At 39.1% G+C, this 26187-nt stretch overlaps 1 protein-coding gene across 3 annotated transcripts in view; it reads left to right on the top strand.

Annotated features, from left to right (window-relative positions):
* The first annotated feature begins 238 nt into the window (after positions 1 to 238).
* Positions 239 to 26187, top strand: part of TEX10 (testis expressed 10) — a 46608-nt gene continuing 20659 nt past the window's right edge. The window contains exons 1-9 of one of the 3 annotated variants that reach the window (XM_027549772.1): positions 239 to 445; positions 4130 to 4318; positions 5790 to 6502; positions 6890 to 7133; positions 11339 to 11451; positions 20150 to 20388; positions 21094 to 21229; positions 22608 to 22783; positions 24121 to 24298. In XM_027549772.1, coding sequence (XP_027405573.1) covers positions 4139 to 4318; positions 5790 to 6502; positions 6890 to 7133; positions 11339 to 11451; positions 20150 to 20388; positions 21094 to 21229; positions 22608 to 22783; positions 24121 to 24298 — 1979 coding nt within the window. In that variant the 5' untranslated portion in view covers positions 239 to 445; positions 4130 to 4138. The remainder of the gene's footprint in view (positions 446 to 4129; positions 4319 to 5789; positions 6503 to 6889; positions 7134 to 11338; positions 11452 to 20149; positions 20389 to 21093; positions 21230 to 22607; positions 22784 to 24120; positions 24299 to 26187) is intronic. The other 2 variants (XM_027549773.1, XM_027549774.1) reach the window with 2 other exon arrangements.

The following is a 26187-nucleotide window of genomic DNA, read 5'->3' as shown; positions in this document are numbered from 1 at the left end:
AACAGTGTTCTAGCAGGGAGAGTAGACGCCAGCCCTCAACTAGCTGTGACCAGGGCGACACCCATCAATAAATGCAGGCCAAGGAAGCTCAGGGAGGACCAAGCTTTGTCCTTGGATCCTGCGCTCTAAGATCCCGGATTCCCAGAGCGCGGGGAGGTTTCGGCGCGGGCCCCCTCCTCCTGGGGGCGGGGCCTGCAGCTCCCGCTCCCGCCTTCCCGGCTGCGCGCGGCGGCGGGCCGGTGATCACGTGAGCGCGGCGCGGCGGAGGAGGGGCCCTGATTTCCGGGCGGCGGAAGGAGACGCGGCCGCGTGAGGACGAGGCGATTTGAAAACACGCTTTGGGAGCGAGAGGCTGAGGCCGGTGGCGTACGCCGTTGCCCACTGGGCTCTTCCTCGCACGTTCTTCCCCTCTGCCTCCACGCCCGGGTCCCGGCCGGGCCCGCAGGTGAGCGGCCGCCGACGGTCGGGCCGGGCCCTCCCGGGGCGCGGGACGGCGCGCGGGGCCCTTGCCCCTCGGTCCGCGGCCAGGAGGGTAGGGCGGGCTGGGGTCAGTCTGCATCCCCCGGGGGCAGGGTCGTGGCGCTGCGGCAGAGCAGGGCCTGGGTGCGGAGAGGGGCAGCGCGGGGGCGGGGCGGCCCGCGGGCATTTGAAGCGTTTCAAGTGACTGGGCGGGTTCGCGCGGTTTCGGGTCTAGGAGACTTTTAGGCCGATATGTGTTAATTGGGCCCCGCTTCCTGGACTGTGGTCCGGACCGCCGTCCTTGGTGGGAGAAGGAACGATAGTTTTTTGAAAACCACGGGGTCTTCGCTTATGGGATACGGGACCAAAGTCTGGGGTTGAGGATGCGCAGTCGTCTCTTAATCGGCTCTCGCAGTCCAGGTGTGGAGTAACCAACCGAGCAGGTTCGGACCATCGGACGTCTCGAGTGGTCCTGGTCTGGGATATTTGTTCTTTGAAAAGTCAGGTGTTTCCGATTGGCCCCTAGGTAGAGTTTGGAGGAACTCGTGAGCGTAAAGGGTTAGAGAGGAAATTACCAAAGGCCGAGTACAGTGTGACTTCTTGACTTTTTTTTTTTTTTTGGCGGGTGAAAAGAAGTTGGAAATTAGGTGAGGGTAGTGAGGTGAGTCTTGGTGAACTCCGGGAGTTGGTGATGGACAGGGAGGCCTGGCGTGTTGCAATTCACGGGGTCGCAAAGAGTCGGACGCGACTGAGCGACTGAACCGTACTGAGTGAGGTGGCAGACAAACTAGCTGAGATTCGGTTCGGTCGAAATCCTGATAGACTAGACTCTCTCTTTTGTTGAAATTAGAAAGCCTGTAGTTGGAGCATATGAAATTCATCTTGAAAACTTTTGAGGCTCACCTGCTTCAAGTGATGTGAGAGCTCAGTCCCTGAGGTTGGTGTTCCTACCATCTATTCGATACCAGCTACTGTGAAAGTGGCTTGTGTTAGTTTCTCAGTCGTATCCGACTCTTTGTGACCCCATGGGCTCTAGCGTACGCTCTCCAAGGGATTTTCCAGGCAAGAATAGTGGAGTGGGTTGCCATTTCCTTCTCCAGGGATCTTGCTGACCCAGGGATCGAACCGGGTCTCCTGCACTGCAGGCAGATTTACTCTCTGAGCCACCAGGGAAGCCTTTTGGTTTGCTGTATTCTGAAAATCTTGATTTTAAGCGAAAATAACAGTTGCTGTAGAACGGTGAGTTCCTAGTATAAAAATGTTCCCTGTGTACCATAATAATAATCTTAATAGCTTGAAAAGTCAAGGAGGGGCGGTCAGTCCTGTTCGCTTTCCTAACAGAGGGAGAACAGATACTAAGTGGTGGGTAATGGTTGTACAAGCTTGAATGTGTGTTGGACCCTGATCAGCTAGTTAGTGGCTAAAGATAGCACAGAATTAGGGGGTGGAGAGTGAATTGTTTCGATTTTTCTGAATATCTTGTTCTACTTGTTTTCATCTCTGGTACTAGATAGTAATTGTAGGGAAAGCGCACAAACTGTGCTTGCTTAATTCAGAGAGGCCAAGTGAGTATTAGGGCCTTCTTTGTAGTTTTTATTTACTCATATTTTAGACCAGAATAACTTGGAGGTGTGGGTGGGCTGAAAATTTGGTATTGGGATAAATGAAATAAGGCAAGCCGTTTTGCCACCTTTCCCCCAATTCTCACCAGGATTGCAGTATATATAACATAAAGTTGGTTTTAAAGAGTTCAGTCTTACTTAGGAAACCCTCTTCAAGTCATTAGTAAAGGCTGACACATCTTTAAAATGGTTTTAACATCACCTTCCTTGCATGATCTTGTGAGAACTGAAGGCTTTTGTATATCTGCTATTATGCTTGGTATGTACTGGTCATGAGACTAAGAAAATATACATGTTTGTGCTTATAGCGTATCTGTTTACCGTGCCAGGCACAGTTCTGAGTATTTTACACATGAGCTCATTTGCTCCTCATTCATCTTACCTAGTAACAACTGTATGAGGTAAGCATTATTATTAGCCCCATTTTGTAGATAAAAACTGAGACACGGTGATTTAACTATGGCTATAAAGTGCAAGAGTCTGGATAAGAGCTAGTTGCTCTCTTGTATCTGCTCTTAACCTATGTAGCCAAACCCTAGGTGATAGGGCTCTAATGTGTTAAAACCTTGTAACCATGTGAATTTGAATGTAATGTCATAGGTGATTGGCTTCTGGATTCCTGAAACTTCAAGTTTCTGGTCTTGCACCAGCCATTTTATTGATCTTAATGCAAACCTTCATTTTGCTCAAATTTCTTGAACTCCCACATGTAGCATTGTGACTTAAAAAAATAGCTAGGCATAGGATCATTATGATAGATCAGGAGAAGTTTTATTTATTCCAGAGACACCTACTCTGGTGGGAATACACTGCAAGGTAGGGTTCATTATTTTTGTGTGGAAAAGGCTTCAAGAAGGGCTGAGCTAGTTCCAGGTATAGAAGGCTATTTTTTAAAATAGAGGTTAGTTGATGGGAAGATAAAGCTGTAGAGGAAGTTGGGAAGGATGGCTGATCTGTCAAACCCAGGTGTTTTTACTGTAAGCAAGTAAAAGGAGCAACTGAAAGCTTGTGAGCCTTGATCAGATCTGTGTTTAGGAAGAGCCCTCTGGTGATTACCAAATGGACCATGAGGTGGACACTGGTGACAAGGCAGGAATACTAGTGGGGAAACTTGAACAGTCTTGGGTTGAAATAAAGGATTTAAGCAGGGGCTGGGAATGGGTATAATGCACAGATCAAAGATTTTGTGTGTAAGTGGGATAATCTGTGTGTAAATTGAAAGAATGTGATGGAGAACGAGAAGTGCAGTTCGACAGGGTTATACCTGAGTTATTTATTATAATAGCGGCCTAGCTGGTGTTTGTTCCTTAGCCCTCTGTTATACTGTATTTCCTTTTATATATATTTTTTTTCCCTCCTTTTTTTGTTTCCGGTTTATATCTAGTCTGAACTTTTCCTGGTGTTCAGAATGCTAGTACTTTCATTTTTGCCTATTACCAAGCGTATCCCCTGTTCTTCATCTTTACTGTTTTCCTTGCTCATGAAATGCCCAGTGACTGTCCTTGCTGCATATCTGAATCATCCCCATTTTCAGGCACCCAGCTTAGGTTCATGAAACTTTTCCTAGCTATTACAGGCTGCGTTCAATAATAACATTGGTTTAGACTTTGTTTTGCTAGAGTTTCTTGGGGGTTTCTGGGGGCCAGGAGCTTCCCAGTAGGTGCAAGGTATACTTTTAGCAACTCTGTGCTACCTCCCTCTTATCCTATGAAAACAAAACATTTTCAGAAGTTTTTTTCCTTTTTTATTGAAGTATAAATATATTAATTGAAGTATACACAAGTTTTCTACTTAGCACATCGCTCGACCCAAGATTCCTATTTAGAACATTGCTTGACAAAAGATTCCGTAGCCAGAAATATCTTAAGTAAACTGAGTTTTTTTTTTTCTTTATAAAGATATTTTCCATTTAATATTTTGATGCATTGGCATGGTTATTGTTGATCTTGACAATGTTAGAGTAATTAAAGGTTAGAAAATACCTTCTCTATTTTATAATTTATCTTTGGTCTGTATTCATTGTTTTTAAATTAATTCTTTTATCATAGTACTCAAGAATGACCAAAAAAAGAAAACGCCAAGATGATTTTCAGAAAGTAAAACTAAAAGTTGGTAAGAAGAAGCCCAGGTCAGAAAATGCTACTCTTACAAACTTTAAAACGAAGACTATACATCTGCCTGAGCAGCTCAAAGAGGATGTAACACTTCCAACAAACAATAGAAAACTTAACATAAAGGTAAATCATAAACATTTTTTTGATAAGATAGGATATGCCTTGAAGTCATCTAGAATGGTGTACTTTTATGGAAAATTGTTTTAACTCTTAGGGTTTATTAATGGCTGAAGATTGGAGTTTATCTGTTTTTCAGAGGTGATGCTGCCACTACAACTTTCCCATTTCCTCCAGAAAGACTTGCTCAGCTAAAGTCAAAGTGATTTCTTCTTTGTATATTCATTTGATAATTTAATATGTCATCTGGAAGTAATTTTTATATCTTTTTGATGTGACAGGTCTTCAGCTGTTTTTATAGCTCATTAAGATAGGACCCTGTCTTACGAATTTTTGAACCTTTACAATGCATAGCTATTCCAGATTCATAGTAAATGTGAAATTAATTGAAATTTAAGCAGTAGTTTGGCTTAAAAATGTAACAGCTTTATTGAAATGTAATTTGCGCATAATAAAATTTATTATTTAAAGTGGACAATTCAGTGGGTTTTAATATATTTACATTGTTAGGCTGCTATCACAGTAATCTAGTTTTAAAACAATTTTGTCACTTTAGAAAGAACCCTTCCACCTATTAGAAGTTGCTCCCCATTTCTTCCCCCCACTAGACAGCCACTAAGCTATCAGTAAAGATTTGCTTATTCTGGACTCTTCATATAAATGGAATCATGAAATGTGGTCTGTTGTTACTGGTCTTTCACTTAGCATGTTTTTGAGGTTCATCCATGTTACAGCACATATCAGAACAATACTTCATACCTTTGTATTGTCAAATAGTATTCCAGTGCAGAGCTTTGTCGTATTTTTTCACTCAACAGTTGATGGGCATTTGCTTACTCCCACTTTTTGACTCTTATGAATAATGCTATTAGAGACATTTGTGAACAAATCTTTATGAAGATACACGTTTTCTAGTTTTGCTTTCTAATCTCTGCAGGTTAAATAATATCAAAAAGATATTTGAAGTTGTGGTTTCTTTACAGATGATACAAATTATTCTACAAATAAAATTGCCATATGTTACACTCTGACTAAAATACACAGACACCCTGAAGGACCCCTTAAAATAGGCAGAAAATAGTGTAAATACGTATATGGTACATAGTAGGTCTTTAAGTGGTGATGATGATTGCTGTCAGTTTAAACGACTATGTGCCTAATCCTGTGTAATTTCAAAACGAGAAAATACTGACTGAAAGTTAAATAATTCTTTTATGAAGCCAAAGCTAAAACTGTTTCTGATCTTAAAACTACATTTTTCTCAAAGTAACACTAGAAAAATACCTACTGAAGCTAAAACTGTTTCTGATCTTAAAACTACATTTTTCTCAAAGTAACACTAGAAAAATACCTACTGAAGCAGCCCTGGACACCCACTGAAGTGTCAGTTTATTAGCATAGTTTGAGTTAGCACTGTTTATTTGACACTGATGTGTATGTATATGTATATACCTAAAACCTGTATTTTTATTTATAGGATTTGCTGTCACAGATGCATCACTACAATGCTGGGGTTAAACAAAGTGCTCTTCTTGGACTTAAAGACCTTTTGTCTCAATACCCATATATAATTGATGCACACCTTTCAAACATATTAAGTGAAGTGACTGCTGTGTTTACAGATAAAGATGCTAATGTACGATTAGCAGCAGTTCAACTTCTTCAATTCCTGGCCCCCAAAATACGAGCTGAACAAATTTCTCCATTTTTTCCTTTGGTAAGTGCCCATCTCTCTAGTGCCATGACTCACATTACTGAAGGAATTCAGGAGGACTCTTTAAAAGTTTTGGACATTCTGCTGGAACAGTACCCAGCTCTGATTACTGACCGTAGCAGTATATTGCTTAAGAATTTTGTAGAACTCATTTCTCATCAGCAGCCGTCCAAAGGACTGGTAAATAGAGACAGATCCCAGTCCTGGATACTTTCTGTAAATCCTAATCGGAGACTCACTTCTCAGCAGTGGAGGCTGAAAGTCTTAGTGAGACTCAGTAAATTCCTTCAGGCCTTGACAGATGGATCCAGTAGGTTGAGAGAAAGTGAAGGACTTCAGGAACAAAAAGAAAATCCCCATGCCACTAGCAACTCCATTTTTATCAACTGGAAGGAACATGCCAACGACCAGCAACACATCCAGGTTTATGAAAATGGGGGTTCACAGCCAAATGTCAGTTCACAGTTCAGGCTACGGTAAGGATTTCAGTTATGTCCACACTCAGTTTTCCTGTATTGAATTATAACTGCTGACCATTGATGGCTAATGCTGGGAGACACGCAGTTGTCTTCCATAGTTTCATATAGTTACTCATAATTTAATTTTATTTACTGATGGGAGGAGTCATTTCAAAGTATATTAATTTACTCATTTCTAGCAAAGCCTAATGGAAAGTAAAAATTGATAGTCTTTTGGCTTTGTCATCTTAGAATTCTGTTTTTCTTGCTAGTGTTGATCAATGTAATTATCAATTCATGGTGCTTCGTTTTGCTGGTACTTAATATATTTAAGATTTAAATTAAGCAATGAGGAATATTTTTTAATCAAATTAAAATTTTTTCATTCTTACCTTTCCTTACTAGGTATCTGGTTGGAGGACTAGGCACTGTGGATGAAGGCCTGTCGTCTACTGAAAACTTGAAAGGATTTATTGAGATCATAATTCCATTGCTTATTGAGTGCTGGATTGAAGCTGTGCCTCCACAACTAGTGGCTTCTGTTGGAAATGGTATAGAACGAGAACCTCTGCAGGTTATGCAGCAAGTTCTTAATATTATTTCCCTTTTGTGGAAACTCTCTAAACAACATGATGAAACTCATAAATTGGTGAGAACTACTGGGTTATTTTCTGAGTAATGCCTTTTATCATAACTGGACAGATTAGAAATCAGTATATTAGTACTAACTGGTTATGCATTTTCTGAAAAATTCCCAAGATTTAACTATAAACTTCTAACATTTGCTTAAAACTGCAAATTAAAATAATTCTGTGAGTTTATTATCTGTATGTTTTAATTTTTAAGTGAAATGTATAACAAGATGCTTGATTTCTTTTTTAACTATATAATAATGTTACATTGTGTTATTTATGGCAGATTGATTACATAGGAGCATTCTAGTGTCTGGAGACCTCTTACATGATTTAAACAGTTGGTTATTAAGCAGTGTCTTCCAGTTTGGGCCACGTTAACAGAGTTTATGCCAGGAAATGGATGAAACTGAAGATCTCATATCTAACCCTGAGTTGTTTTTAAACTATTACGTTTCAGAGAAGAAACTATATGTAAATTTGCTTGGTGTATGCTTTTTTGTTTTTTTTCTTGATAAAGGATGTAAATTGGAAAACATTTAGTAAAAAAACCTTTACTGTAGGTAAGCTGCAATGGCAGGTATGGTGCAAGTGAAGTTAACCTAAGTAATTCCAAGTCATAGAACAGTTTCCAGCTAGCAAACATGTTTCTAGATAAGTGAATTTACCTCCTGTTGGGAGAGATTTTGCGTATTGGTAGGCTTTTTAAAAGTGTTATGTTGTGGGGAATATAATACATAGTCCATGGCACAAGTAAGGAAGAACACGCTTAAGTGATGCTGGATTAATGTGGTTAATCTTAAAAAAGGCAGCTGCTGGAACAATACTTTAAAGCTTGGAGCATCATTTTATAGGAGAATTTCTGCAATGACTTGACTAGGAAGTTGTGAATCTTTGAAGTTGCCTACATATGTACAGAATGGACAAGGCAGTTTTTTAGTTTTGTTTAGTTCTTTTTATTTCAGGCATTTGGGTGTTTGATTATTCATGGGCATCTTAATGCTTATTATTGCTTTAGTAATATTTGTGATTAGATAGAATGGTAGGACTAAATGCAGATTGATTAATTGTGTAGTTTTGGATCATCTACTATCATTCAGATAACAGTACTTTTGCTACTGCTAAGTCACTTTAGTCGTGTCCGACTCTGCGACCCCATAGACAGCAGCTCACCAGGCTCCCCCGTCCCTGGGACTTTCCAGGCAAGAACACTGAGATAACACTAACAGAATCTGAACACTGCCTTAGTTTTATGAATATTTAAAATAGTATGTTTTAGAAATATTCTGTGCTATTACAACTAAAATTATTTATTAGCAGTTCATTAACATAGGATACTAAATTCAGAAGACTGTTTTGCACAGACTGTTGAAGGTTATGTAGAATAGTAAATTGGGATACTGTATAAAATTGAAATAAGCGGAGGGTGGTTAATTCAAATAGAAATAGTATTTAAAAGCATCCATTGGTAGAATTCTCTAATTTACCATGGCAGATTTGAACTGTAATAACTGAATAAGGTAAATCTCTTCCTTTGCAGACAGAGTATAAATACGTGTGTTACACCAGATGACATTAAAATGCCTGTTAGTTTATTTTTCATTACCATTCCCGCCATCAGTTCCTCTTTCTCATTTGCCTTAGTTATAGCTTAGTACTTAAGGTATTGAATGGTCAAAGTTCAAACTTTCGGAGGAATGAAATGGCATTCCTTGGTCTTCTAATTATGCACCACAGGCTGAATTTTTTTCAGAAAATTCAGAAAATGTGTAGGCTTTCTGTTGGTAAATTGGCATCTGTATTAGGGTGCAACCTTAGGGTAACTGACTGCTTACTTTTTAAGTTTTGCTAAATGCATATAGTGTGTTTGTATTTTGCTGCATAATTGAGAAGTTTCATTTTTGTCCAAGTATTTTTTTTAAAAAAACCTTTTTAGGAATTTGAAATCTTTCATCTTGGAAAGAAATTTCAAGTTAACACTAAATCTTAATTGCAGTGGTTGAGTACTCAGATCCTGACTGAGGTGGTTTATTTCTAATACACTCTTTGTATCCTTAGTATCCTTAATTTAAAGTATACTGTGTTTAATATTTTTAAAACACACAGTGTTTTAAAATACAATGTAACATTAACTTTTTAGTTAACTTCAGTTTTGGGAGGCCTGTATTAATAGCTTTAGGTCAGTATTATAATTTTATACACTATGGAGATTTTGTTGTGTCTTAGCTTTGTATTTTAATGCTTACTACTTTCAGTCTAAATGTTTCTTTATTGTTGCATTTTTACCATGAAGATCAGAATTTGTGAGAAAGAATTGGATGCAAAGGTTAATTGAGCATCTATATATTTGCCTCTTTAATTAAAATTCAGTTCCTCAGTAAACAGGAGTCACATTTCAAATGCTCAGTAGCTTCAGGTGGCAGGTGTGTTGGACAGCACAGATATAAAATAGCTCTGTCACTGCAGAAAGGTCTTTTGAATAGCACTGCTTTGCAGTGAGTTAGGTTCTGTGCTAGACTGTGGGAATACAGAGATAAACATGACTGACAAGGCAAATACTTCGCTCCTGGTGGGGTTGAGAGATGGTAAACAAATAGATGATGTCCATCATGTCATCATTAGGAAGAAAGATGAAACTGGGATGAGAGAGAACATGTAATGAAACTGCAGGGAGGAGACTGTTAAATAGGTGGTCGGGAAATGCCTTCTTAACATCTGCATGTCACTGAATGAAGAGAAGGAGCAAGTCGTGTGAAGACCTGTGGGAAGAACCTTCTAGGCACAGGGAGCAGCAAGTGCAAAACCCTGAAGTGAGAACAAATTTGACATATTTGAGGAATGGCAGCAAGGCCTATGCAAGTGAGGTACTGGGGCAGTGGTGGATGATGAGGGGGGAAGTGACAGCAGCCACATCGTGTGGTACCTTGTGGTCTGTGGTAAAGAGTTATAATTTTAACCTCAGTGTGGTGAAAAGACATTGGAGGGTTTTGAGCAGAGGAGTGGCATGATCTAAATTATGTTTGTTTAACTTTAATATGTCAGATTTACAAATAAAACAGTAACAAACTCCCATGTCCTCATTCTCCAGCTCTAGCAAAACTGGGGCCCAACTGAGATCATTGATCCCATGGATGACCTGTCCTTCCTTTATATACATTGTCTCCTTTATCCTTTCCTGTAATATTTTGAAGTGTGATTTATGTTTTAAAAGATCACCCTGGCTGCTGTGTAGAGAATTAAGTTTAGTGGGGCAAGAGGAAAAACATGAGGACCATTGGGAGACTGAAACAATAATCTTAAGTGAGAGGTAATGGTGGCTTGGAGTCGAACGGTAGCTAGTGGTTGAAGTGATGAGAGGCAGCTGGATTCTGGTGAAAGCAGCGGGAATGCTGGTGTACATAGTTAAGAGGAGCAGGAGTGATGCCTATATTATGGTCCAAATGATGGTGTGACTACCCCTAGGAGAGTTCAGTTTACTCATGGTAAATTTAAGATGCCTATTAGAGGTCCAGGAGGAGTTGTCAAGTACACGTTTTTAGGTCAAGAAAAAGAGAAGAACCTAGTGAAGGTAACTAAGGAGATGTGCTGCAATAGCTAGCTATTGATTTATGGTCTGAGTTTGGCCTCCAGTTTTGCTGGAGCTGGAGCTAGCTATTGCAGCATCTCATGTCCCATATCCCAAGCAACCCCTCAGTCACTGGCACACTGCAATGATTGGTCCTCTGGATAGCAGGAAGTCAGTGTTTCAGGTAGGAGAACATGATACATTGAAGAATCCTGCTGAAGAATTTTAGACAAGTACATTGATTGGTGAAGGTGTTACATGCCTTTAACGAGCAGTAGAATTTCTAGAGAATATAGTTACTCTTAAATGGAACACTAGGTAGAAGATTTTCTTGTATATTTTATAAATATTGTATTAGCAGTTCAAATTCAGAATTGTATTAAATCTTACTTACTTTCTCCCTTTTTTCTCCTTTTAAGTAGATGAAATGCATGTAAAAATAAAAGCACCAAAAAGAACTGTGGGTGAACACTGGATGGCCTAACAGTTTATTCAGATTTTAAAATTTATTTACATATTATATCATTAGCAGAATATGTATTATAAGGGTAAATTTGTGAGTGAATATTGACAAGTTTTTGTTTCTGCTTAAAGTCTTATTTGCTATTTTAAGTTATTGTTTCTTATGGATTTTCTAATCTGTGCTTATTTTACTAGGAGTCATGGCTTCGAAAGAATTACCTTATTGATTTCAAACACCATTTTATGAGTAATTTTCCATATGCCTTAAAAGAAATAACCAAGCAAAAAAGGAAAGAGACAAATAAAAGGTATTGCCATTCTCTTCCACTGTTTAACCTGACATTTTCAGAAAACAGTCTTAAACTGAACTTTGTACACTGTGAGGTGTTTTTATCTAGACTTTGTGAAGTAAAGATAAAAGCTGTAGTATCTGATCTTAAACAAGTCACTTTAAGCCCTGGACTTCCAATTCTACTTTTATTTTTATTTTTAATCTGTAAAGTGAATGTTTTGTGCTAAATGAGGGTCAGCTATCAAATTGTATAGATAAGAATTTAATAAAAATTTGCTAAGAGTGGATAGTTTATTTGTGAGAGGCACTGTGTAATTACTGAATCTTTGAGAGCATAACATCACTAGTTTCTGCTCTCATTTATATACACAAGGAAGCATAATGTAACTGTTATCGGTATCCTGATGGAAGAGGGACGATTGGAGAAAAGTAGTTCTCTTTTGTAAAATAAGTGGAAAGAACGAATTACGGATGAAGTTTCACTGGAAAAGTGTAAGCCTGAAAGTTATTTGTAATGATTACTTGAAGTAAGAGCTGCTGCTGCTGGTGCTAAGTCACTTCAGCCGTGTCTGACTCTGTGCGACCCAGTAGATGGTAGCCCACTAGGCTCCTCTGTCCCTGGGATTCTCCAGGCAAGAATACTGGAGTGGGTTGCCATTTCCTTCTCCGATGCATGAAAGTGAAAAGTGAAAGTGAAGTCGCTTGGTCGTGCCCGACTCTTAGCGACCCCATGGACTGCAGCCCATCAGGCTCCTCCGTCCATGGGATTTTCCAGGCAAGAGTCCTGGAGTGGGGTGCCATTGCCTTCTCCGGAAGTAAGAGCAGATAAACGTAAAAACAAATTACCCAATAAAATTTGACAAGCAGATACAAGTTAGAAAACTCAAGGTGTAATCCCCAAATGAGCAAACACTTGAACAGATGTTAAAGACTGTCAGAAGGTTGTTAAATTTATCAAAAGGAAGAATCAGTGAGGAGAATAAATGAGGCTCTTTGGGCAGAGTTCACAGGATATGCTCAGAAGTGAAAAGTATGTTGTAGGCAGATAAACTTGATTCATTCACTAAAGTTTTTTGGTCTCTTACTGTAAGTAAAGATGTCCTAAGGTATACTCTTTGATCTCTTAAATGATTTCATAAATTTCAAAAATAAATACAAAATCTTAAAATTGATAAAAATGAGTGTCAGATTCCAGTCATGAGATGGAAATCATACCAGTGATTTTCACAGAGAATTTAATACAAATGGTTTTTAACTAGGTATTAAACTAGGTATTTCCTAGTTTAATGGAAAATGGAAACTAGGTATTTCCCCTTCACAGTGGGAAGACAAAAGGGAACAGTAAGGTACTGTAGAGGTGGACCTGCAGGAAGCGGCCCCTGCATCTTGACTGGGAGAAGAAAGAGAAGAGGGCAAGTAGCTGGAAGGAAAAGCTGTCTGGAGCCCAAACTCAGACCTCTAGGGAGGGGTTTGCACTCAGCTGAGACTAATGTCTTTGAGATCAGGAGAGGGGCCCAGTGGGATAGGGGTACAGGATTCAGCAAAGGGGGTTGTGGCTGGCTGGTGCTGGTGTTCCAGGGGCATGATGATGCTGGTTCTGTGTCAGGAAAATACAGACTGGAACCAACTCTGGCTACTAGAATGAACTGCTGCTGGCCTGAAGAGTGGTTGGGTTGCACTGGTGGCAAAAGGAAGCCAAAAATAGGAGTAGGAAGCAACCAGAAAGTGTGTGTTTTCCTCCTACAGCTTTCCAGTCTCAAGTACCCCCTTTGCTTCCCAGGTGGCTCGTGGTAGAGAACCCTGCCAATGCAGGGGGACAGATTTCGATGCCTCGGTTGGTAAGATCTGCTGGAGAAGGAAATGGCTACCCACTCTAGTATTCTTGCCTGGGATATCCCATGGACAGAGTAGCCTGGCGGGCTGCAGTCCACAGAGTTGCAAAAGAGTCTGACACAGCTTAGTGACTAAACAATAACAAGTACTTTATTGGCAGAGCCTAACAAGAAGCAAACTGTAAAGGAAAATATGTGGCTCACTCCCAGGATCACAAAGTAAGAGTGTGGAAGGGTGGTTTTAAGGCTGAGAAACAAAAGTTCAATAACTAGCAGGAAGAAAAATAAATCTACATATTTAACACAAGGCATATTTAAGTGTCATTAGAACTTTATAATTAAGAAATGCTATAGGAATTCATAGGAGGAGACAGATCCTTGTTAGGATAAACAGACAAAGCAGTGTTGGAGAATAGTGTTTTAACATGAATGTGATTTTAGCACGCGGGAGTGAAGTGGGGATGATTGCAGTATAATGGAAGGAGATATTATAGGGTATTAGAAAGCCATAGAATGGCGTAATGGAGAACACAGGACAGACTTGGATCAAATCGGTTTCTACTGATGACTAACCTTAATGCTGAGAGTCATTTTTTGTCTCTGACCCTCATTTCCCTTTCATCCTTGATCTTTTGGCATTGAAGACTATTGGTTGGATCAAAACCATGTTTTAGGACCATTAATTTAGAGTTTCTGAAGTTGGAGGTGACAGAACCAAATAGGGAGATAGTTTCTTGAGCAAGTAAGTCGTTAGGGTTTGTTTCCTCCAGATACAGTTATCTTATTAACACAGAAGTTTTTAATCAGGTGCACGGATAAGCTTCAGAATATCCTTCAACACGTGAATATATGTGTTTTTTATGTTGTCAAGAGTTTTCAGATATAATTTTCATCAAAATGAGATTAAATAAAAGGATGTTTGGAATTTGGTAGACCATTAAATGTAAGTAAACTAAGATCATGGCATCTGGTCCCATCACTTCATGGGAAATAGATGGGGAAACAGCGGAAACAGTGTCAGACTTTATTTTTGGGGGCTCCAAAATCACTACAGATGGTGATTCCAGCCATGAAATTAAAACACGCTTACTCCTTGGGAGATCTGGGTTCAATCCCTGGGTCAGGAAGATCCCCTGAAGAAGGAAATGGCAACCCACTCCAGTTCTTGCCTGGAGAATCCCGTGGACAGAGGAGCCTGGTAGGTTACAGTTCACGGGGTCACAAGGAGTTGGGCATGACTGAGCTACTTCACTTATGCTTTCACTACTCCTTGGAAGGAAAGTTATGACCAACCTAGATAGCGTATTAAAAAGCAGAGACATTACTTTGCCAACAAAGGTCTGTCTAGTCAAGGCTATGGTTTTTCCAGTGGTCACATATGGATGTGAGAGTTGGACAGTGAAGAAAGCTGAGTGCCGGAGAATTGATGCTTTTGAACTGTGGTGTTGGAGAAGACTCTTGAGAGTCCCTTGGACTGCAAGGAAATCCAACCAGTCCATCCTAAAGGAGATCAGTCCTGGGTATTCATTGGAAGGACTGTTGCTGAAGCTGAAACTCCAATACTTTGGCCACCTCATTCAAAGAGTTGACTCATTGGAAAAGACCCTGATGCTGGGAGGGATTAGGGGCAGGAGGAGAAGGGGACGACAGAGGATGAGATGGCTGGATGGCATCGCCGACTCGATGGACATGAGTTTGGGTAAACTCCGGGAGTTGGTGATGGACAGGGAGGCCTGGTGTGCCGCGATTCATGGAGTGGCGAAGAGTCGGACACGACTGAGTGAACTGAACTGAAGCTACTCAAGAACATATGGGTGTACTGTCATTATTCACTTTATTGGACACTTAATATGTTGAAGGCACTTAGGAAAAAGAGTGTAGGGTAATAAGAGTATATCAGTATAGTAAGGAGCTGGTCCTGCTCTTTCATGGGGGGCATAAGTCCTGGGAGGGCTGCCTACCTAGGGAGTAATTTGTGCCAAGATATAAAAGGTGAAAAGGGAATTAACTATGAAGAGACTGAGGTGGTGAAATTGTGGAATTTTTAACAAAAGTGGATTGACAGTACTATCATAAATTTCCCCAGTGATTTGTTTTGAGGGTCCGCAGGCTGCTCTTGTACTTCCATAAGGAAGTGCATTGAGTATTTTGCAGATAGCCTTTGGAGGCTGTCTACTAAATTCACAAGTTAAAGTTAGAGGAGCCAATGTGGCCTAGGCCAGTGGTTTTCAATTTTGACCTGATGTCTAGATTTTTTTAATCTTGGGTTGAACTGTGGAGTTACAAAAGATATTATTTTCATTGTGGTAAAATGTCCATAGCATAAAATTTAGCATTTTAACCATTTTATAAAGTGTACTGATCGGTGGCATTAAGTACATTCACATTTTTCACGTTACCAAACTGAAACTCAGTACACATTAAATAATACCTTCCTTCCTCTTCTCCCCCAGGTACTGGGAACTGCTGTTGCACTTCTTCCTTTATTAATTTGACTGTTTTAGGTACCACATTTCAGTAGAAACTTAAATATTGTTTTGTGTCCGGCTTACCTTCACTTAGCGTGGTATCTTTAACGTTTATTCATGTTGTGGCACTACTAGCATTTCATTCCTTTTTTTTTTTTTTAATGGAGTTTATTTTTTAGAGCAATTTTAGATTCATAGTAAAATTGAACAGAAAGTATGGGTCCTCATATACTCTACTCCTTCCCCTGTGGACGCATAGCCTCCCTCACTGGCAGCATCCCACACCAGAGCTGTATATTTGTTGTAAAATACGAACTTGACACATCATTTATACTCAGAGTCTTTGGTTTGTGTTAGGGTTCAGTCTTGGCATTGTACAGTCTGAGTTTTGTGTAAGACAACGGTGTCATACGTGGTGTTTTCACTGTCCTAGAAGCAAGTTGCCCTCAAATATGCAAGCTCTGCATCTATGGATTCAGAAAACCACAATTCATAAACATGATACACCATCTGCACTTGGTTGAATACGTGGATGCAGAACGGTCTGGAGGGCTAACAGTATTCTTCACCACCATGCATTCACAGTTTAAAAGAACATGCCAGTTTCACTTAAAATTCTTCTTAATGAAGTAGTAAAAGTTACTGATCTTATTAAGTCACAATCCTTGAAAACACATATTTTTAATGTTCTGTGTGGTGAAATGGGAAGTGTGCCTGAAGTGTTTTGGCTGCATACCAAAGAATGATGGTTGTCTCAAGGAAGTGCACTTGTCATTCTGTTCGTCATTCTGTCCATTTTCTGTGATGGGCATGATTTTAATTTGAATGATTAACTGTGGTTATTCAGACTTGGGTATTTGCAGATGTTTTCTCAGAAATGAATAAAGTAAGCCTATCAGTTCCAGGAAAATAGTGTCCATGCTAGAGATAAAATTTGAACTTTCAAGCACAAATTAATATTTTGGGAGAACTTGTATCCACCATCTGAGTTTTATCTGTATATCCTACTTTTTTGCTCTTCATTTTTTTCATCTCTCTTCATTAGGCTTATTTAGAAGCTGCTAGAGGGTTTACACACACAGAAATACATATATATATATATATAATGAAGGAGAATATATGTATTCTCCTTTATTTCCAAGGACTGTTTTAACAGAGCACAGTACATGGGTTTGGCAGTTTGCTTGTTTGAACATACTGACAGTAACACTTTGCGCTCTTCTTGATTTCCACTGCTGTTAGGAAGTCAGCTATGAGTCTGAACTATTGCTACTTTATAAAAGTTACTCCCTCCCCCCATAAGACTTTTATCCATGTCTTTTATTTTCTGCAATTTGACAATGATGTATCCAGGTGTGGTTTTCCTTTTTATTGATTTTCCTTGGAATTCAGCGAGCTGCTTAAATCTGAGATGTTGAATGAAGTGTCTAAACACATCTGAAAAATCTCATCTTTAAAAAAAAATTAGTGCCGTTTTTCTCCTTCCTTTTAGAGTCTAATTGAATGTGTATAAGACCCACTTCCTGATTTTTCTGTTTCTCTTTATCTCATTCAAACATACATTTGTTGAATTTGTTTTGTTTTTATTTTTCAGTTCTAGAGTTTCTGTCCAGTTATTCAGCACTGTTTGTGGAAAAGACTATTGATTCTATTTTGGATTGCTTCTGCTCCTTTGTCTAGAATCATCAGTTGACTGTACTTGCAGGCCTATCTTGGGGTTCTTGCATTAACCTATGTTTGTCTGTCCGTTCACCAGTACCATACTGTCTTGAGTACTGTAGTACAGTCAGTCTTGAAATGGAGTGGTGTGAGTCCTCCAACACTGTTCCGCTTCAGTCTCATATGGGGCAGTCTAGTGTTTGCCTTTGTGTATGAACTTCAGAAATCAATTTGTTGATAACTCTAAAGCTGGGGTTTTGATTAGAATTGTGTTGAATCTATAGATCTAGTTGGGGAAAACTGTTGTGTTACTGAGATGATGCATAACTGGGACTGTTTTATGTAAGAGCTCTTTTTACTTCTAGTTCACCTTACTCTGGAAGGGAAAGCCCTTAAGGGTCCAGCTTGAAGTGGGGATAATATACCAGAGTCCCCTTGTTTGTCCGGCTCTGGGGTTTGACTTTTCCCTGTGAGGCTTCTGAAAGGTTACTTCAGTTTTCCAGCCTTTTCGTTGGAATTGGCAGCAGCCCTTGGAACTTGAGTGTTATGGTCTTGCTTTATTTTGGGGACCCAGCAGTTGATCATCATCTTGTTATCTCTTGAATGCTTTTGAGTTGTTAAAAACTATTTCATCCAGCTTTTAAAGTTATTTTCAGGAAGGGAATCAGTTCTAATTTCCTCCTCTATCATTGCTGAAAATGATTTTCCCCAGTTTCCTGCCTCCCTCATAGAATTGGTGGTCAGTGTATTTAGACTTTAAAATTTTGTGTAAATTCTTGGAGGAGCAGGATGAATTCTCCCAACTTTTGGATGTCTGTTGACACCTTCCAGACAGTAATAGGTTATACTGCTTAAGATAAACTTAAGTAGATCTTCAAAAGCTCTACCTGTGGTGAAGAAATGTTGCAGTTGAGTTTTTGTGTGGTTCGTATAAAATGTGCCTTGGTTTTGGACACTGAACAGTTGGGCAAAGAACCTACCAGTAGTTTTGGGTTTGTAGTATATAGATTGCTAGTCATCTGTCCCAGTTTTCATTCATTCTTTCTCTTTGTGATAGAATTCCCAGTTTTTTGCTGGGCATTTGCTTTGCTGTGCTATGCTTACTCACTCATGTGCCGACCCTTTGCGACCCCATGGACTGTAGTTTGCCAGGCTCCTCTGTCCATGAGGATTCTCCAGGCAATACTGGAGTGAGTTGCCATGCCCTTCTCGAGGGGATATTCCCAACCCAGGGATGGAACCCAGGTCTCCCACATTGCAGGTGTATTCTTTACCAACTGAGGTCCCAGGGAAACCCACGAATACTGGAGTGGGTGGCCTATGCCTTCTCCAGGGGATCTTCCCAACCCAGGAATCGAACTGGGGTCTCCTGCATTGCAGGCGGATTCTTTACCAGCTGAGCTAAAAGCTCACATACATGTATGTGTTTAAGCAGACTTCAGATCCAGCTAATTTTATTCTTCCTATACATCCCCTTTTCTCCTAGTCTGTACCAGCATTGTTTCTTGCGCTTGTCACGTCTTGCCTGTGTTGCTCAAATAGACATACAACTACTTCTTTGTTTAGAGTCTCATAACTGATTTTTTCTTTTTCATCAGCAGAAATGAAAGAACTTCTCAATCATGTTACTCCTGTGCTTGCAGAATTGATTTTAGTGTCCTTAGCTTTCAACTCTTTGTGATCTGGTCCCATTTGTCATTCTCAACCCTACATTTGATACCCTAATAACACCAAATATTAAAAAGGTCCCTTCCCTTGTATTTGTGATGCGTTACTACTGTGTCCTTTCTCATACCTAATCCAGGGTTAACTTTTTCTTTTAAAATAAGTTAGTTTCAGGTATTTTTTTAGTTTAATCAACTTTTGTGTTTCTGAACATGGAAATAGGTTCTGCTGTTGAATGCAGTGTAGCCTGGAATCTGCACTGTGTTTATATAGTGTTTATGTATCTAGTGGTTTATATCCTAAGTTGCAAATTTTGTTTTGTTAAGATAATCTATTAGAACCTTTTTTTTGAAATTTCTTTCAAGCTTTGAAAGAAATGTGTTTTATATGGCTAGGAAAAAGTGATTTTAATATGTGAGTCATAAAATTAAGTTGTTTCAGAATCGGGCTTATCTAAACCAGTCTCCTGTTTCACACATAAGGAAATTGTGGCCAGGAGAAATTAGTGATTCTGTTAAGTCAAAATTAGTTAGAAGCAGAATCAAGGTCTATTGTGAGTTTCATCTGCTTAAAATCTTCAAGTGTGTTGAAGTTTTCAAGTGTTCTTATCCCCCCATTACATACAGGATTACCAATTCAAGGGCCTGTATTTTTTGTGTGAATAGCAACTTGGGTAATGAACTGAGCAGTATGCATTCTTAATTTATGCCTTAACAACCCTGATTCTGTAATGAATGGTTTACTTACAGTCGATTTTATATACCTACCTTCTTGGCAATTCATTCTGGGAGGAATGAAGTGAAAGTGAAGTCACTTAGTGGTGTCCGACTCTTTGTGACCCCATGGACTGTATGTAACCTGCCAGGCTCCTCCATCCATGGGATTTTCCAGATAAGAATACTGGAGTGGGTTGCCATTTCCTTCTCCAGGGGATCTTCCTAACCCAGGGATCGAACCCGGGTCTCCCGCATTGCAGGCAGACTCTTTACCCTTTGAGCTACCAGGGAATCTGGGAGGAATAGTTAAGTATTTAAGTGAAGCAGGCATGGTAGATACAACACGTAACAGTTATGTGTGTCTTTGTTTTTAGCATCAAGCATTGCACGATTCTCTCGAATAATGTAGATCATCTTTTACTGAATTTAACGCTGTCTGATATCATGGTCTCCCTGGCAAATGCCTCAACTTTGCAGAAGGATTCCAGTTGGATAGAAAGGATAAGGAAATTTGTAACAGAAACCCTTGAAGATGGCTCTAGGCTAAATAGTAAGCAGCTGAACAGATTGCTTGGAGTCTCCTGGAGGTTAATGCAGATACAGCCAAACAGAGGTAGGTGTTAATGCTTTGTCCTTATTTACGAGAGGAGCTCTTACGCATGCTATTAATATTTAGAGTCTAGCTTTGAGTTCATAACTGTCAAACATTTCACATAGTCATTTACGTTCAAGCCATAAAAGGTAGCTAGCATAATCATGAAGGAATATCTCCTTGAACCCTGATGGCTGAGAAGACCCCTTTTTAAGTGGGTAGGTCCACTTTGAACCAGATGGGTAGGTTTTCTACTAGATTACATAGTTGGAGGGAAAGGAGGTAAGTTTTATTAAGAGGAAGTGACACTGAGCCTAAGGCTGAAGAAATACTCTTTTCTGATCTAATTTGACTAGAAATTGATCCTTATCTCTTTACCTTTCTTGTAACTTGAAGTTATGTTGCATTAAGTCAATTTTTAGTGTGACTTACTAATTCTTTTCATTCATAACAGAACTTTCCTGGTTGGTTCCTGGCTTATCTACCTTTCTAGTATTCTGTTTTTTGTTGTCCTTTCCTAGGTTTGTTGTCTCTTAGGAAAATTTGTACTGCTGGTTTGACTTTTGTATTAGGCCATTGATGTAGGATTTTGATGGTAGTCGTCAGTTTGTGGCTAAAATCTGCTTTGTCATAGGAACAAGGTGCTTCTGTGCTTTTTAGAGAAGAATTATGGTGCTGGTGAAGAAACATTTTGACTCACATGCAGTTGTTTTCTCTTGTTTTTAGAGGCTACAGAGTCTCTCATAAAGGCAGTTTATACATTGTATCAGCAGAGAGGCCTTCTCATTCCAGTTCGGACTTTGTTACTGAAGTTTTTCAGTAAAATCTATCAAAAAGAAGAACTGAGAGCTTACAGAATCCGGTACAGTCCCCTTTGTTATTTTGCTTTTCTTTTTCTTACCAGGTTACTTTGTAATCTGTATAATAAGATGATAGAGTGATTAAATCTTCGGAGAAATTCTCTCTCTATCCTTTTTGCTTTCATTAAAAAAAATTTTTTTTTTATAAAGAGGCGTACATAATAGTTCCAGTAACCTTTATACACATAACTGAGAAGGTACAAGTCTCTTTGAGCATGTATTTCCACTTGTCTGCTTAACAGCTAAAGGACATTTGGAACCACCTGTAGCTGCCTCAGCTTTTTCTTTTGCTTCCCATTAAAATTATGGAGGTTTAACCTCTGGCCCTTAGTGACTATTGGGACATATGGTATAAGAATGAGGGCAGTAGAAGAGGAGAGGTGTACAATAGGTGAAGGAGATTAAAAGGTACAAACTTAAAGTAAATAAGCCATGGGGATATAATATACAGCATAAAGAATATGACCAGTAATACTACAGTAACTTTTATTAGGACGGGTGGTTACTAGACTTGTGACCATTTGCAATGTGTACAGTTGTCAGATTATTATGTGATATATACCTGAAACTAACATAATACTGTGTGTCAAAAATGTTTCGATAAATTTTTAAAAAATGGGAGTATTTTAAAGTGAAAAAGTTCCTGGCTTAGTTGGGTGCTGTCTGGTGACATAGACACACAAAGAGTAGAACTAAGGAATCAGTTTTTAGATACGGTGAGTTTGAGGTTTATTTGAGATAGTCTGGAAGAGATGTTTGGGTGAAAGATAAGAGATTCGGGATACCTCAGCATACATAGGTAGTTATTAGGACATATTCGAGTCTTTACTGTGAGTCAGGTGCTTTTCTTAATTTTTCAGTAATTCTCATACTTTGATGTAGGTATGTTGGTTTCTGCCTTATAGAAGGAAGCTTAGGTTAAATAAGTTGGTGAGTGTCATGCTGCTGAAGGGCAGCCAGACTGAGACTTAAGTTCAGGTCTGTTAGACTCCAAAGGTCATGTGTAAATCACTCTTGGGGGATGGCAAAAGTGATTGCTGTGTCCGAGATGAGACATTAGAGAGTTAGCAAGTATATGAAAGAACTGAAATAACACAAGTTTGAAGCCACTTAATGTGGGGCACCCTATACTGAGTGCATCAGTGACTTAATATAGTAAAATAATTATTACAAATTAGTATAAATAGTTCGCAAGAAGTTAAGTAGAGTCTGTGTCCTTTAAGATAAAATTACAATTTACATAGTGCCCCAAATTACATAAACTTTTAAAATACAGTGCCTTAGAGAATGCTATAGCTGAATAAATGATGCCAGCCATCTTATAGGCTTTCAAATGTTTAAATAAATGTGGTGTATTTCCCTTGTCTTTGATGGCCTTAGATACCGTAGTAAAGTGTTATCACGTTGGTTGGCTGGTTTACCACTGCAGCTTGCTCATCTCGGCTCCCGAAACCCTGAACTTTCAACACAGCTTATTGACATTATCCATACTGCTGCAGCCCGAGCAAATAAAGAGCTGCTCAAAAGTTTACAAGTTACTGCTCTCCGAATCTATGGTAAGAGTTTTGTTTACCTATGTAAGTAGTAATCTGCCTACCCCAGCTTAGGAACGATGTTTCAAAGGGGGGATCTTTAGGTTTTACTTTTCCTTCAAATTATACATTAATTATACCATGGTAAAATGAACAAAATACCAAACAGTAAATTCATTTTCAATAGCATTACTTAATACAATAGTTTTAGAAAATAAAAGGTTGTAGATGTTTCTTCAAATCTTAAATTGTCTTTTAAGCCATGAAACTCACAAATTCAAAACTAATCAGGTATTTTTACAGAATTCTTTTGGAACTTTGATGGCACTTTTTACTTATTTAATCATTATCAATATCTCGTATGGCTTTCATATATTAATTTTTTATTCACCCCTGAAACGTTTTCATTCTTTAAGCAAAAATATCAATGAAAACATACTGACATATATACATATGTATAATTAGTATTTATTATCAGGACACAATTCATACACCATAGAATTGGCCATTTTACACTGTGCAATTCATTAATTTTTACCATATTCCCAAGATTGTGCAATAGTCACTATTATCTTACTCCAGAATATTTTTTTTTATCACCTCAGAAAGAAACTCTCCCATTAGTCATCCGTCCCTATTTCCTCACTTCTTCCCTCCTCAGCTCCTGGCAACCACTGCTCACCATTTCTGTCTCTTTGTATTTGCCTGTTTTGGTCATTTCTTATAGATGAAATTGTATAATGTGGATCTTTTCAGTCTGGCTTCTTTGACTTAGCATACTGTTTTTAGGATTCATTCATGCTGTAGCATATATGAGTACTGTATTTCTTTTTAATGCTGAGTAACATTCCATTGTTGAAGACACACCACTTTATATTTATCCATTTATTAGGTGACGAACATAGGTTTGTGTCTACCTTTTGTGTGTGGTATTATAAAATCTGTATTTTTTAGTATTGTTTATATGTAGGGGCGTGTGTGTATACTCAAAGAAGTCTTTGGTTTTAAATTAGGTTGATATTATAATTGTCCCTGTTTGGCAATAGTGCTTGTTTTTTTTTTTTTTTTTTTTTACTGTTTTGCTTTGTTTCTGATTCCTTTAACTCCATCAGTTTTTATTTCACATAACACATTTGAATGTTATGAAATTGAGTGTTAAATGTTATCTTTAAATAATGATTGTATTTAGTCTTTTACTCTAGGCAGTACCTTAAGCCACACATATATGCTTTTTGATAAAACTTTTTTCCATGTAATTGATATGTTAGAATTCAGCATAGCACAGTGAAAACAATCAGTCTGCCTTATTAATTCTTGTTTGTATATCTTTTAAAATTTAACTTGTCTTCCTACCTCACTAGATCCACAAGAAGGCACTGTGGTGGTTCTCCCAGCAGAGTCTCAGCAGCTTTTGGTCCAGCTTGTGTATTTTCTACCCAGTCTGCCTGCTGACTTGCTTTCACGGTTAAGTCGCTGCTGTATTATGGGAAGACTCAGTGCAGATTTGGCTGCCATGCTTATCGGGATACTGCACATGAGGTAGCATGCTGAAGTGAGCTGTATTTCAAGTGTATAATCTTCTCCCTCACCCTTCCCCTGTCACTGGCAGTTTATGAACTGACTTTTAAAAATAATACCGCCCCACCCTTCGTTTGCTCTTAAAACAGCCGTTAAAATTGTTGGTTATTACTGATAGAGGAAGTTCTCTGGAGGAAGACTGCTCCGGGTTGTTTGTTCAGTGGTTTGCATTGTCATGGTTTCAGTCACTAAGTTCATGGGCTGTAGCCCACCAGGTTCCTCTGTCCGTGGGATTTTCCAGGCAAGAATACTGGAGTGGGTTGCCATTTCTTTTTCCAGGGGATCTTCCTGACTCAGGGATTGAACCCTTGTTCTCCTGCACCCCAGGTGGATTCTTTACCGCTGAGCCATCAGGTAGAAACATACGTGATTTGTGTAGGTGGATTGAAACAAGGGTTAAAAGTATCAGAAGTGAGCCATAGTAAGGATTCAGTGGCAGATGAGAGTGCTGTGCTTCAAAACTTTTGGTGTTATGAAATTGTAATACAGATCTTCCTTTTTGGAAGGGAGCTCAGTTTAATGTAGGTGGTGAAATAAAAGCTTGCGGACTCAGACAAGGAATCATTGAAATATCTTTGGGTGGGTGTGTGTGTGGTAAAATACACATAACATAAAACTTACCATCTTAACCAGTTTTAGGTATACAGTTAGAACTGTTTGGGGGCATTAAGTACATTCACACTGTTGTACAGCTGCTACTACCATTCTTCATCTCCAGTACTTGTCATCATTCCAGACTGAAACTCTACTGATTATTTCCCCTTCTCCCAGCCCTTGTTTACCACTATTTTGTCTTCGTGATTTTGATATATTCATCTGTCAATGGATACTTGGTTGTTCTGCCTTTTGGCTATTATGAATAATGCCACTGTAAACATTGGTGTGCAGATGCCTCTTTGAATCCTTTTAATTCTTTTGGCTGTATACCCAGAAGTAGAATTGCTGGATCATATGGTTAATTTTCTGTTTAATTTTTCGAGGAACTACTTTCCAGAGTGTGACTGTACCGTTTTACCCTCAAAGGTCTTAAAACTAATAGTGTTTAATGTTGCGAGTGTTCAAAGTATCCTTTAAAATTTAATGTTTGTATCAGGCATAGTACTTTTGTATTCAGTCGTTTGTTACTGATTGTGGCTCAAGGCCAGGGTCTGATAGGTTTAGGCAGGAATTGAATCTGGGCTGTAGCTGGCTTCTTGTACAGATCCTCTGTCCCAATTAAACAGAAAAACCCCACTCCAGTACTCTTGCCTGGAAAATCCCATGGACGGAGGAGCCTGGTAGGCTGCAGTCCATGCGGTCACTAAGGGTCGGACACGACTGAGCGACTTCACTTTCACTTTTCACTTTCATGCGTTGGAGAAGGAAATGGCAACCCACTCCAGTGTTCTTGCCTGGAGAATCCCAGGGACCGGGGAGCCTGGTGGGCTGCCATCTATGGGGTCGCACAGAGTCGGACACGACTGAAGCAACTTAGCAGCAGCAGCAGCAGCAGCTCACTTTTTTAGTAGTTTTTCTTTAGCTTTGTTTGCCAGTCTCTTCATACCAGGATAGGATGTAAGTTTGAATGTTGTCACCCAAAGTGTGCTTCATAACTGATAATAACTTTTTCCTTTTAGCAAAAGAGAGCTGTTTGCAATGTGTTGCCTATATGTGAAACCCCTCTTTGTCTAGTTCAGTACTTAATGCCAGGTCTTTAAGAAATACAATTTAACTTAAGTGGGTTCATGTCTGTTAACTTCCAGTAGAGGGCACGCTTTTCCCATGATAGAACCAGTGGAGGATCTGTTTTAACATTCGTTTAAAAGCAGCTTTGGAACACCTCTTAAAATTAATTCTCTTTAAAACTTGTA

Source organism: Bos indicus x Bos taurus, chromosome 8 (genome assembly GCF_003369695.1).
Source record: "Bos indicus x Bos taurus breed Angus x Brahman F1 hybrid chromosome 8, Bos_hybrid_MaternalHap_v2.0, whole genome shotgun sequence".
Lineage (NCBI taxonomy): Eukaryota > Metazoa > Chordata > Mammalia > Artiodactyla > Bovidae > Bos > Bos indicus x Bos taurus.
The sequence above is the reverse complement of the archived record's forward strand: the minus strand, read 5'-3'. Positions and strand labels throughout refer to the sequence as shown.